Below are 13728 nucleotides of genomic sequence, written 5' to 3'. Positions count from 1 at the left end.
GCATCCATCCATCATACTCTTCCAAGCTTTATAATGGAAGTGAATGGGGGGCGAGATTTTGAAGCCCAAAAATTGCATCCATCCATCACACTCTTCCAAGCTTTATAATGGAAGTGAATGGGGGTGAGATTTTGAAGCCCAAAAATTGCATCCATCCATCACACTCTTCCAAGCTTTATTATGGAAGTGAATGGGAGGCGAGATTTTGAAGTCCAAAAATTCATCCATCCATCATACTCTTCCAAGCTTTATAATGGAAGTGAATGGGAGGCGAGATTTTGAAGCCCAAAAATTGCATCCATCCATCACACTCTCCCAAGCTTTATAATGGAAGTGAATGGTGGGTGAGATTTTGAAGTCCAAAAATTGCATCCATCCATTACACTCTTCCAAGCTTTATAATGAAAGTGAATGGCGGGCGAGATTTTGAAGCCCAAAAATTGCATCCATCCATCATACTCTTCCAAGCTTTATAATGGAAGTGAATGGGGGTGAGATTTTGAAGTCCAAAAATGCATCCATCCATCATACTCTTCCAAGCTTTATAATGGAAGTGAATGGGGGGCGAGATTTTGAAGCCCAAAAATTGCATCCATCCATCATACTCTTCCAAGCTTTATAATGGAAGTGAATGGGGGGCGAGATTTTGAAGCCCAAAAATTGCATCCATCCATCATACTCTTCCAAGCTTTATAATAGAAGTGAATGGGGGGCGAGATTTTGAAACCCAAAAAATGCATCCATCCATCATAATCTTCCAAGCTTTATAATGGAAGTGAATGGCGGGCGAGATTTTGAAGCCCAAAAATTGCATCCATCCATCATAATCTTCCAAGCTTTATAATGGAAGTGAATGGGGGGCGAGATTTTGAAGCCCAAAAATTGCATCCATCCATCATACTCTTCCAAGCTTTATAATGGAAGTGAATGGGGGGCGAGATTTTGAAGCCCAAAAAATGCATCCATCCATCATACTCTTCCAAGCTTTATAATGGAAGTGAATGGGGGGCGAGATTTTGAAGCCCAAAAATTGCATCCATCCATCATACTCTTCCAAGCTTTATAATGGAAGTGAATGGGGGGTGAGATTTTGAAGCCCAAAAATTGCATCCATCCATCACACTCTTCCAAGCTTTATTATGGAAGTGAATGGGAGGCGAGATTTTGAAGCCCAAAAATTCATCCATCCATCATACTCTTCCAAGCTTTATAATGGAAGTGAATGGGAGGCGAGATTTTGAAGCCCAAAAATTGCATCCATCCATCACACTCTTCCAAGCTTTATTATGGAAGTGAATGGGGGCGAGATTTTGAAGCCCAAAAATTGCATCCATCCATCATACTCTTCCAAGCTTTATAATGGAAGTGAATGGGGGGCGAGATTTTGAAGCCCAAAAATTGCATCCATCCATCACACTCTTCCAAGCTTTATAATGGAAGTGAATGGGGGGTGAGATTTTGAAGCCCAAAAATTGCATCCATCCATCACACTCTTCCAAGCTTTATTATGGAAGTGAATGGTGAGATTTTGAAGCCCAAAAAATGCATCCATCCATCATACTCTTCCAAGCTTTATAATGGAAGTGAATGGGGGGCGAGATTTTGAAGCCCAAAAATTGCATCCATCCATCATACTCTTCCAAGCTTTATAATGGAAGTGAATGGGGGGTGAGATTTTGAAGTCCAAAAATTGCATCCATCCATACACTCTTCCAAGCTTTATAATGGAAGTGAATGGGGGGTGAGATTTTGAAGCCCAAAAATTGCATCCATCCATCATACTCTTCCAAGCTTTATTATGGAAGTGAATGGGGGGTGAGATTTTGAAGCCCAAAAATTTCATCCGTCCATCACACTCTTCCAAGCTTTATAATGGAAGTGAATGGGGGGTGAGATTTTGAAGTCCAAAAATTGCATCCATCCATTACACTCTTCCAAGCTTTATTATGGAAGTGAATGGGGGTGAGATTTTGAAGCCCAAAAATTGCATCCATCCATCATACTCTTCCAAGCTTTATAATGGAAGTGAATGGGGGTGAGATTTTGAAGCCCAAAAATTGCATCCATCCATCATACTCTTCCAAGCTTCATAATGGAAGTGAATGGGGGCCGTGTGGATTACTTTTATGATGGATGGATGCATTTTTTAAGGGTTTCAAAATCTCGCTACCACACATAAGGCTAAGAGCCAGTATATTTTTAAATATATCTCTGATTCTGTTCGTCTGAAAGAAGATAGTCAAAATACACTTACGATGGCTTGAGGGTGAGTAAATCATGGGATAATTATCATTTTTGGGTGAACTATCCCTTTAAATCATTTACAATGCTGCTTAACTTTATATTGGTTGCGATGATTGCAAATACAGTAGGCAAAAAATTGACAGGACTTGGATTTGAGCACACATCGCAAATAGAAAGTTGACTTTGGTGTAATTCAGTATTTTGAGTAATTGTTTGGTTTGAGTTAATAATAGAGGAACAATACACACAACCAGCATTGACATGATGCATCTAGGACTACTTGAATTCTTTTTTTTCTGTCTTTTTATTGTTATAATTATTTTGGCTCTTGTGCAACTGCTACATAGTTATTCACATTCAAGATATTGTCACTGAGGATACAGCTAAAAGTAAAAAAAAATAAAATATTGAAAGGAAAAAAGGCAAATAAATGAATTTTAAAAAATACTGCCAAAGACAATTTATGGTCCATGTTCTGAATCGGTCACGGAAACACTGATTCGGTAACGTCACTTGTTTAAACCACACGTTCAATGTGCATAATATGACAAGAAGAGCACTCATATATTGTTCAGAGAGCAAAACATTGCTTAACAATGTCATGGTTACAATTTACCAAGAAAAACACCGGTACATTTAAGTGATCAGTAGTGTTTTTCAAAAATCAGCCTAGCTAAAGAAAAAACATTCCATGTCACAACGGCAACGCCCATAACAGATCGATTTATTGTTAACAATCACAATTTTGGAATAGCAAATCAAAACGAAAACTGATAAATTATAAATAAACAATAAGAAGCCAGTTTACTCTTCAATTATAGGAATACATAACATCCAAGATATAAGTTAATAAAGTCAAGCTATTGTATAAATACATCACCAGCATGCACAATATTGAATCATTGATAGTATCGTTGTAATTATCTTACACTGACAAAACAGTATACTTGGCAAGTGCAAAAATAAATTAAACACAGAAGTAAACCACAAACTTTGAAGCTGCAATATTTGTCCTATTTTTTTTTTTTTTTTTTTATCTTTTCTTTTTTTCCATCCAGATCAGTCTCTGTCCTTTAAAAAGTGAATGGTTCCAGTAGTATCAGACTGATTATTATGATTATATGACAATGACTGAAATCTGTTTTGGTGCATTCAAAGAACACAATTTCATTCACTGCACTTCCATCTAATAGCGAACGGAATAGCTTTCCAGTTCAATTAATCGAGCGCAAACAAGATGATTCGAACAGATCAACTCGTGACTAATACTGGAACCATTTAATACTATTTCTATCCTTCGAACACCACCTAACCCTCTTTTGAAATGCATTTCTACTACCCAAAACATAAATAAGCAGCATCCCTTTGAAATACATCAGTCCATATGCCAGTGTGAGGCTGCCATTCCCAACCAACAACCACCGCTTCCGGCTGATTGACTGACATTTCAGTGGTTTTGGCAAATGTCAAAGAGAACCAAGAAGAGGGAGGCCCATTCAACTATATATATTTCTGTATATATTCAAACTAGGACTTCAGCCCCCCCTTTACGACCCTTGATATTTTTTTCTTTAAACTCGTGGAAAAATAAAGAACTGCTGCTGCAGAGGAAACCATGGCAAAAGCTGCTGCCAAAGTCCACCAGCCATTTTTATGTAACTAGATAGAGAGGTTTTCTACTTTTAATTGTTGCCTTCCCCACCCTCATCGTCTTGCTGGTCACTCGTCCACAGTGTTAAGTTGTCTCGGAGGAGCTGCATGATGAGGGTTGAGTCTTTGTAGGAGTCCTCATTGAGGGTGTCGAGTTCGGCGATGGCGTCGTCGAAGGCCGTCTTGGCCAGATGACAGGCCTGCTCCGGAGCATTCTGGATCTCGTAGTAGAAGACCGAGTAGTTGAGGGCCAATCCCAGCCGGATGGGGTGAGTGGGCTGCATGTGCTCTTTGCTGATCTCGTGAGCCTCGTTGTAGGCCTTCTCGGAGGATTCCACCACGGTGGAGCGCTTCTCGCCTGTGGCCACCTCGGCTAAGTAACGGTAATAGTCTCCCTTCATCTTCAGGTAGAAGACCTTGCTCTCGTGCTGGGTGTCGCTGCAGTTCTTGATCAGGAAGTTATCCAACAGGTTGAGCACGTCCTGGCACACAGCCTCGAGCTCCTTCTCAATCTTCTCGCGGTAGGCCCTCACCATCTCGATCTTCTTCTCGTTGCCATCCGCGGAGGTCTTCTGCTCGATGCTGGAGATGACCCTCCAGGACGAGCGGCGAGCGCCTACCACGTTCTTGTAGGCCACCGACAACAGGTTCCTCTCTTCGTTGGACAAGGCCTCGTTCAGCTCGGTTACCTACGAAGGAGGCAAATAGAACGCCGTTTGAGGAAAGAGACGTACAACATCCAACAAGGTAATTACAGATACGCTTTCTTCATAAGTTGAGCAAATTTACATGAACCCTTAAACGCATACCTCGGGTCTTTAGTGACCCGGGACGTCCTCCTCATTCATTTTTAAAGTTAGACACCAATTCTTAGTATTCTTAGTAATGTGAGTATATATTTTTCTGCACAACAATAATTGAATAAGTGTAAATCACCTTTATTCCACAAGGTGGCAATGTCTGATACACAATGATGAAGTGACACTTCACTCATAGTTGCCGCAGGCAGAAAACAAAAGAATGGGAAGGATCATCAGCAAAACTTGAAACGGCTCAGCGATTTACTGTTCAAAAATCAAATATTAGTTTCACTGTCACTCACTCTGGTGAAGAAGCTGTCAGCGATCAAAATAATGATTTTGAAGATGCTGAAAATGATAGTTTTGAGAATTAGTTTGAGATTGCGAATATGAGCCAGTTGCTAAATTTACTGGGAATTGAGCTCTGACAAGGACAGTGATGATGGTATAAAACATCTGCTCAAACTGAACCCTTCCAAGCTCCAAAAAGTAACAAAATATGCTTTATTTTATTCTTCTGTAATTGTAACTCTAAAATCAATTGAGTTTTATATTATTGCGACAGGCAGAGATCCATCTGTGTCGCTAAAGACCCAAATATGTAATAATGATTGGTGAAACATTCATGCATTTATGGGTTAAGTTTACAATGAAATCAAAATAGACAATTCTTGTTTTTTATGGAGCATTGCAGTGTTAATTATAAAATGATATATCCATGCACATCATATTTTTTTTAATTTATGTGTCCTCATAATCTTTAATCAAAATAACTCTCTTGCAGCGACATCTTTTCTCTTCTGATGATGATGTGTTTAATTGCACAAGGGCGGGACAACCTGTCACTCACATGAGATCGACCAATAGAATCTAATCAATTCTCCATTGACAAAACCAAGTCCTGCCCTACATTTCTTCTGATTCAAGAAGCCGTTTCACACTGATATGTGTCGGAAAATGTAAGAAAAGACGATCGCAACTTTGACATAAATGTACAATGCTTCATTTTTCAGTTGCATAATGATAATATCCACACAGAGCTTCATCAGCTGAATGCATTGTGCTGCCATGAGCTCGAGCTATATGCCAAGTGCAGTTTCCATGGCAATAGTCTCATTTTGTACAGTAGTCCAACTCTATCTAGTGAGATGACGGAGCGCTAGCGCTACACAATGCACTAGAGGTGAAATCACTTCAGCTGGGAGTGGGGGCAGGGTGAGGATAGGGGGCAGGGGCGGGAGGCGAAATGTTCCCACATACCCCTCAGGGCAGCTGCAGTGTAAGTTAACACGATCTCTGTGTGGCAGTTCATGTGTTACGGTGGCCTTCTCTCTGACCTTTTCTCTTGCCAAACTGAGACAAACATACTACGTATGTTAAACGAGTCTGATTGAGTATTTTTCATTAATTTCAACCACAGACCTCCTTTTAGTCACCTCTTTGTGGTGCACTTACATAATATATGTTTGTAATGTGTTTTATGTAATGATGAAGGAACTGTATGCATGTACCCATGTGCAATTAAACACTTTGTGCATCAGATCAAGGTTTCTGATTTTAGATTTCGGCTAAAATTATTCCCTTGGAGTACAAAGAGAATTGAATTCAAAGACAGCTTCAATAAAGATCAGAGCAGAAAACAGGAACACTGGTAGGACAGGAAGACGAGACTCATAGCGAAACACAGGCAGGAGGATATGAAAGGGTTTTATTTAAAAAGGGAACAACAAACTTATAGCTATTTATGTCTGGGTACACAAGTTCTGCGCAACGCAGATTTGGCATTCGTCTCAGAGACGGATAGTAACGGATAGTTGTGGTGGGTGACGGGGTAACCTTGTTATCTTGGTAGCCGTGTTGCAATCGGATGCAAATATTTACACATAAGGAAGTCGTTCACAAATTTTAAGTAAAAAGCCGGATGATCTTACTCCGATGTGAAGTTTTAAGCTCGGCCTATTGCTGCACATCTCTTTGGCTGAATGCATCAAGATAATGGAGGCCTGTGGGCACTTTCCCATCAGCTCTGTGGCTAAATGGGCTTTTATCCATGGGGCCGAAGTAACTTTAGAGTTTTAAATGTCCTCCACAGATCCATGAAACTAAAATTGTACAAAACAATCCTTCAAAGGATGAGAACCTTGCTTTTAACAGTCATTTGGGATTTAATCAAGGTAATATGGTGCTAAAAAATAGAGATCTTTGCTACTTTTCGATCAGTACACTTATTGAACATTTCGGTAGACTATTTTATGTAAAACACTGACACGTCTAGTAGATTTTGCACTGTAATGTCTATTTTCTGTTTGGAAATCTTTCTTTTGAGGTCATCAAGTAAAGAGATGCATCTACATGTCATTTGTAATTAAGTCTGAAACGTATTGCCATGGGTAAGAAACATTCAATCACTCAAGAAATAAGAGAAGAGATGCTAGATGACACCCTTCCAGAAAAAAAGTGTGATGTCAACACTTGACAAAGCAGAAACGGAGGGGTCCTCCTTAATCTCCATAAGCCTATGTAAGACTAGAGTCTCCTAAATGCGCTCATATAGTCAGGGAATATAGTCAGGATGCTGACGTGAAGAAGCGTTAGAGCTTAAGATGCAGATGTTTGCTTCCCCCTCCACCCACCCCCTTCGAGAAGCCCTAAGGCCTTCAATGATTTCATTACAGTGTGCTAACCCCTCAAACACGGTTAAAATATTGAACAGAAATAATATTCACTATGAATAAGCACTATAGACGAGATATACGTTTCCTTTAGTACTATATAAATCTGTGGGTTTAAAGCAAGAAGGAATCATGGACCTTATTGAATTACTGCAATATGACAAGGATGGAAGATTCTGGAAGGAATGCTGCTGCCTCTAACGTTGGTTTAGAGGAAATATCTTAACAACTGCCATGTGTAGAAAATGAATATGGGAAGACATAACTAAATTATTAGGATGCGTGAGAAAAAAAAACAAAGGCAGCTGGAATTTATATATGCTTGCTGATGATGGAAAATGAACATCTGATGTATTTATGACAATGCACTATGTTTGTGAACAGGAATGACAAAACGCCAATTTCTAGTGTAAATTCAAATATTAGCCTATACACTGCGTGTATGACTATGAATATGCAGTATGTTACGCAAAGCAACGATTTAAAAAAGAATAAAGTGCAATATATTGATTTTTTTTCCATTAACGCTGAAAGCGATGTTGAAACATATCTTTATACATTTGTCATGTGTCGTCTCATTCATTTGAGTGTGGGCTCGGGTAAGACAGGAGGCACCGCCCAAGATCCAGACAGTCTACACCCGATCCACTGCACTCTCAATAATAAAGCATTGATTTATCATAGATCAACACCCCAAAATTATTATACGACAGCATATGAAAGCCTTTTGTTAGGCTAGGCTACCATGCAATATTTTACTGTCACTTCACCCATGTGATCATTCAACATTACCCCTTTTTGTCCAAATGCATCGAGTTTATAATAGGTTATGCATAATAAGACAATTATTTCACCAAATTAGATAGATAGATAGATAGATAGATAGATAGATAGATAGATAGATAGATAGATAGATAGATAGATAGATAGATAGATAGATAGATAGATAGATAGATAGATAGATAGATAGATAGATAGATAGATAGATAGATAGTCTGATTGATTTAACGATTGTTGGTCAAACTAAACTATCAAAAGAATAAAACCCCAAGGGTATATTAAAAGAATGACTTACCGATTTCATGGCTGCTGCCATATCATCATATCGCTCTGCCTGTTCAGCCAGCCTGGCTTTTTGAACCAGCTGCTCGCGGTCAACCATTTTGGATGGTTATGGTTTGGACGATATTATTTGTTTTTTGGGGAGGAAACAGTAATATTGTATGAGCTATGCGGTGTAATTCAATGAACGAGAGCTTCTCTGCAGCTGTTCCTTGCTGTCTGCGCTCGTGCCGACGGGCCACCCTCGCCCCTCCTCACGCGCTGGAGGGCTACGTCAGGGTTCTATAAACGTGGGTGCTATGGCAAGCTGCTAGGACATTTATTAATTTGTTTTTAAATTTTGGAAAGATTTGTCTAGATTTATTGAACTCCACCTTTTCTTTGTGTTTAGAAAATGTTATATTTGGTTTTACTAATATCTACGGAAGAGGATTAGGGCCAAGCAATAATAAAAAAAATAAAATAAAACCTTCTCGAGATTAAAGTTGTTAAATTTCGAGAAAAAAGTCAAGATAAAATGTTGAGAATAAACTCATTAAATTACGAGAATAAAGTCGTTAGATTATGAGAACAAATTCGTTAAATTATGAGAAAAAAAGTCGTTAAATTTCAAGAAAAAAAGTTGAGAAATTTTGAGAATAAAGTCATTAAATTACGAGAAAAAAGTCATTAAATTATGAGAACAAATTCGTAATTTAACTAACTTGTTCTCGTAATTTAACGACTTTTTTCTCATAATTTAATTTGTTTATTCTCAACATTTTATTTTTAAAAATTTAATGTAATTTTTCTCATAATTTAACGAATTTGTTCTCATAATTTAACGACTTTTTTCTCGTAATTTAATGACTTTATTCTCAACATTTTATCTCGACTTTTTCTCGAAATGTAACGTTTTTTTTTCTCGTAATTTAACGAGTTTATTCTCAACATTTTATTTAGACTTTTTTTCTTCGAAATGTAACGATTTTTTTCTCGAAATTTAACAACTTTAATCTCGAGATGGTTTTATTTTTTTATTATTGCTTGGCCCTAATCCTCTTCCGTAAATATCCCCCCAAATAAAAGAAAAGAATACTATATTATAAATGTAATTTTAATTTTTGCTAAATTTCACATACATAAATGTAAGTACAGTAAAACTCATCCTTTGTTTTTGGTTCTTGATAAAGAAATGTAAATATATATCAAGACTATTCTTCATTCACATAATAAGAAAGCAATTAAAACTGTTTCTGTCTGTGAGTCCTTTAAAGGATTAATCCACTTTTAAATAAACTTTTCCTAATCATTTACTCACCACCATGTCATCCAAGAAGTTCATGTCTTTCTTTCGTCAGTCGAAAATAAATTAAGGTTTTTGATGAAAACATTCCAGGATTATTCTCCTTATAGTCGACTTCAATGGACCCCAAACGGTCAAAATTACAGTTTCATTGCAGCTTCAAAGGACTTTAAATGATACCAGATGAGGAATAAGGGTCTTATTTAGTGAAATGATCAGTCATTTTCAAAAAAAAAAAAAATACAACTGTTTTTGCTTTATAAACACAAAATATCGCCTTGAATGTACTTCCCGTTTCCACATTCTTCAAAACGCTTACGCTGAATGTCCTACGCCTTCTCTATTCTACTTATGGAAAAAAACGAAACTGGCACCGTGTTTGTTCCATAAGTAGAATAGGGGAGGTGTAGGACATACATATATAGCAGTTACAGCCTAAAAAATAATATTTAAACCTATAACATTTTACATAGATAGCTTTTTTGTTTTTCCTTCTAAGAATTGTGAGATATAAACTCGAAATTAACTTTTTTATTCTTTTATTCAGTGTCTTCCAAAGACTGCTCCTGCAGAACTGTTATTTTCTGCCACCAGGTAGGCTCAGCCCACAAAAACATCATCACTGTTTGCAAACACAAAATAGGTCTATAGGCCTATTCTCCCACAAGGAGAGTTCTCTGATTATTTATATAATGACAAGTAACTATTTTAAATATTTATATTTATGTTTTTATATCTATGTTATTGTGATTAAAATTAATATAGAATTAAAAAAAAAAATTTAGAGCGAGAGAGAGAGAGATGGTGCCCCACTGACAATTTGTGCCCTACACAAACTCTGCATATAGGTAGCAGCGGTACTGCTCAGGTGTCATTATTCATTGTTTCTGGCACCTATTCCAGCAGTAACAATTTTATCTAGTACTAATTTGATAGACACTATTAACTATTGGACACTAATGTGAATTCCAGTTGTTACTAGTCACATTTTAAATCTTACTAGAAGATAGCAGTACAAACTAGTAACAACTATAAAGTAAAATTTTTGATTAGTCATTGCATATGACACGTAAAGCAACTGTAGAAATGTTACATATAAAACATCAGCAGAAATGCTACTAGTAACAGTTGATATATATACTAGTGTTCATAAATAGGTATTTGTCTAATAAATAAGTACTAGTAAAACAATCAGTAGATGCTACAAACTACTTATGTAAAATAAAAAATCTTTATTTTTAAAGAATAAATGTTAAAATGGCTTGCCATATAGGTGCCTCACTCATGATGTAATAGTCCTTATATGGGAGTCAAGAGGCCACATATCAGCAGTGATGATGATGGCACATTAGAGGTCTTCTAAGAACAAATGCAATATGGGAGAATGAGTCACCCCCTATTACCATTTCTAGCACCCCTCCTGTATGGAGTGGAGGATTTTGGGGATGATACAATTATGATAAAATTTGGGGTGGTGTGTCTCATGTTTTGTCTATGCCCAGAAAGGTTATAGATATGGAACAGACAAACAACTTGGTTCTTCATATGGGTCATTTTACAAGACGGGTGTAATTTCTAGCCCTTAAATAGGGGAGACTGGGTCTATTTGTAACCTGGGGAATTTGGCACAACGTTTAACTCATCTTTAGCATTCTCTTTATGAAGTCATTTTCTATTCATTGTTCTCTATAAGTAGGTAATTGAAAAGTATCACAGATAAAGCTGGCCAAAATATGGAACAACCATACTTAAATAAGTGCCAGAATATGGTAATTACAAATGGAAAATTCCAGAATAGAATAGAATAGAATATGGAAGTGTCAGTGAAATGGCAATTACAAATAGGACATTTCAGAATATAATAGAATTTGGAAGTGTCAGAAATGGCTTCAATAGAAAATTATAGAATAGAATAGAATAGAATAGAATAGAGTATGAATGTGTCAGAAATAAGGTAATTACAAACAGGAAATTCCAGAATAGAATAGAATAGAATAGAATAGAATAGAATAGAATAGAATATGGAAGTGACATGAATATGGTAATTACATATATGAAATTCCAGAATAGAATAGAATAGAATATTGAAGTGTCAGTGATATGGTAATTACACATAGAAAATTCCAGAATAGAATATGGAAGTGATATGAATATGATAATTAGATATATGACATTCCAGAACAGAATAGTTTATAATAGAATAGAATATGTACGTGCTAGGAATAAGGTAATTACAACCAGGAAATTCCAGAATAGAATAGAATAGAATAATAAAAACAGGAAATTCCAGTATAGAATAGAATAGAATAAGGTAATAAAAACAGGAAATTCCAGAATAGAATAGAATATGTGTCAGCAATAAAGTAATTACACATAGAAAATTCAAGAATAGAATAGAATAGAATATGGAAGTGATATGGATATGGTAATTACAAATAGGAAATTCCAGAATAGAATAGAATATGTAAGTGATATGGATATGATAATTACATATATGACATTCCAGAACAGAATAGTTTATAATAGAATAGAATATGTACGTGTTAGGAATAAGGTAATTACAAACAGGAAATTCCAGAATAGAATAGAATAGATTAGATTAGAATAGAATAGAATAAGGCGATAAAAACAGAAAATTTCAGTATAGAATTGAATAGAATAGGGTAATAAAAACAGGAAATTCCAGAATAGAATAGAATAGAATAGAATAATAAAAACAGGAAATTCCAGTATAGAATAGAATAGAATAAGGTAATAAAAACAGGAAATTCCAGAATAGAATAGAATATGTGTCAGCAATAAAGTAATTACACATAGAAAATTCAAGAATAGAATAGAATAGAATAGAATAGAATAGAATAGAATATGGAAGTGATATGGATATGGTAATTACAAATAGGAAATTCCAGAATAGAATAGAATATGTAAGTGATATGGATATGATAATTACATATATGACATTCCAGAACAGAATAGTTTATAATAGAATAGAATATGTACGTGTTAGGAATAAGGTAATTACAAACAGGAAATTCCAGAATAGAATAGATTAGAATAGAATAGAATAGAATAGAATAGAATAAGGCGATAAAAACAGAAAATTTCAGTATAGAATTGAATAGAATAGGGTAATAAAAACAGGAAATTCCAGAATAGAATAGAATAGAATAGAATAGAATAGAATAGAATAGAATAGAATAGAATAGAATAGAATATGTGTCAGGAATAAGGTAATTACACATATTAAATTCCAGAACAGAATAGAATATAGAAGTGATATGGATATGGTAATTACATATATGACATTCCAGAACAGAATAGTTTATAATAGAATAGAATATGTAAGTGTTAGGAATAAGGTAATTACAACCAGGAAATTCCAGAATAGATGCTGTTTTACATTACCAGTCAACAGTAGAACTGTGAATCAAATTTTTTTCTATAGCATCTGGTTTATAGAATATCTCCACAATATTCTACACAATTTTGGTTCTCCTTAGGTAGGTCCATGCAAACCATTTTTTATTTTTTTGTTGTTGTTCACAAAGGATTGTCCTGAAAAGGTGAAAAGGACATGCTGGGTTACTTCCTTGGCGATAATACGGTTAACAGCTAGCTCTACTTGGCACAGTTCAGAACGGATGGCTCAGCTAATCGGCATGGCTGTGAGCAGCAGGACTGGGCCAAATCCAATGCCAGAGTCTTATTCCTTTTCCTCAGTGCTTCAAGTCTGTCCTTTTTCACTGTAATATGAATTTTGTTAATTCACTAAAGAATTCTGTAGACTTTAAAAAAAAAAGAGAGAAAAGGACTTTGACGTTTCAGGTTTGCAGTTGGGGACGTTTCAGGTAAAACTGATCCATTTCCCCCAAGAGGATTAGTCTCAGGCAGATTATCTTGTTTACCTCTCTTAACACTAAAGCTATAGGGAGCATATGGGTGTTTGATAACCACCTGTCTGCCTACTGAGGGGACTTCAGACGGACAGTCACAGGCATAGAGGAAGAAGACTGGA

The 13728-nt window shown here is 36.1% G+C and overlaps 1 protein-coding gene across 1 annotated transcript; it reads right to left on the bottom strand.

Moving 5' to 3' along the window:
- Positions 1-2546: 2546 nt before the first annotated feature.
- ywhag2 (3-monooxygenase/tryptophan 5-monooxygenase activation protein, gamma polypeptide 2) lies at positions 2547-8670 on the bottom strand. Its single transcript, XM_067364739.1, has 2 exons — positions 8442-8670; positions 2547-4583 (listed from the first exon to the last, which is right to left on the bottom strand). The coding sequence occupies exons 1-2, from the start codon at positions 8526-8528 to the stop codon at positions 3927-3929; spliced, it is 744 nt and encodes a 247-aa protein (XP_067220840.1). The 5' UTR covers positions 8529-8670; the 3' UTR covers positions 2547-3926.
- Between the last annotated feature and the right edge of the window lie 5058 nt (positions 8671-13728).

The sequence above is a fragment of the Chanodichthys erythropterus genome, chromosome 17, assembly GCF_024489055.1.
Source record: "Chanodichthys erythropterus isolate Z2021 chromosome 17, ASM2448905v1, whole genome shotgun sequence".
NCBI lineage: Eukaryota > Metazoa > Chordata > Actinopteri > Cypriniformes > Xenocyprididae > Chanodichthys > Chanodichthys erythropterus.
The sequence above is the reverse complement of the archived record's forward strand: the minus strand, read 5'-3'. Positions and strand labels throughout refer to the sequence as shown.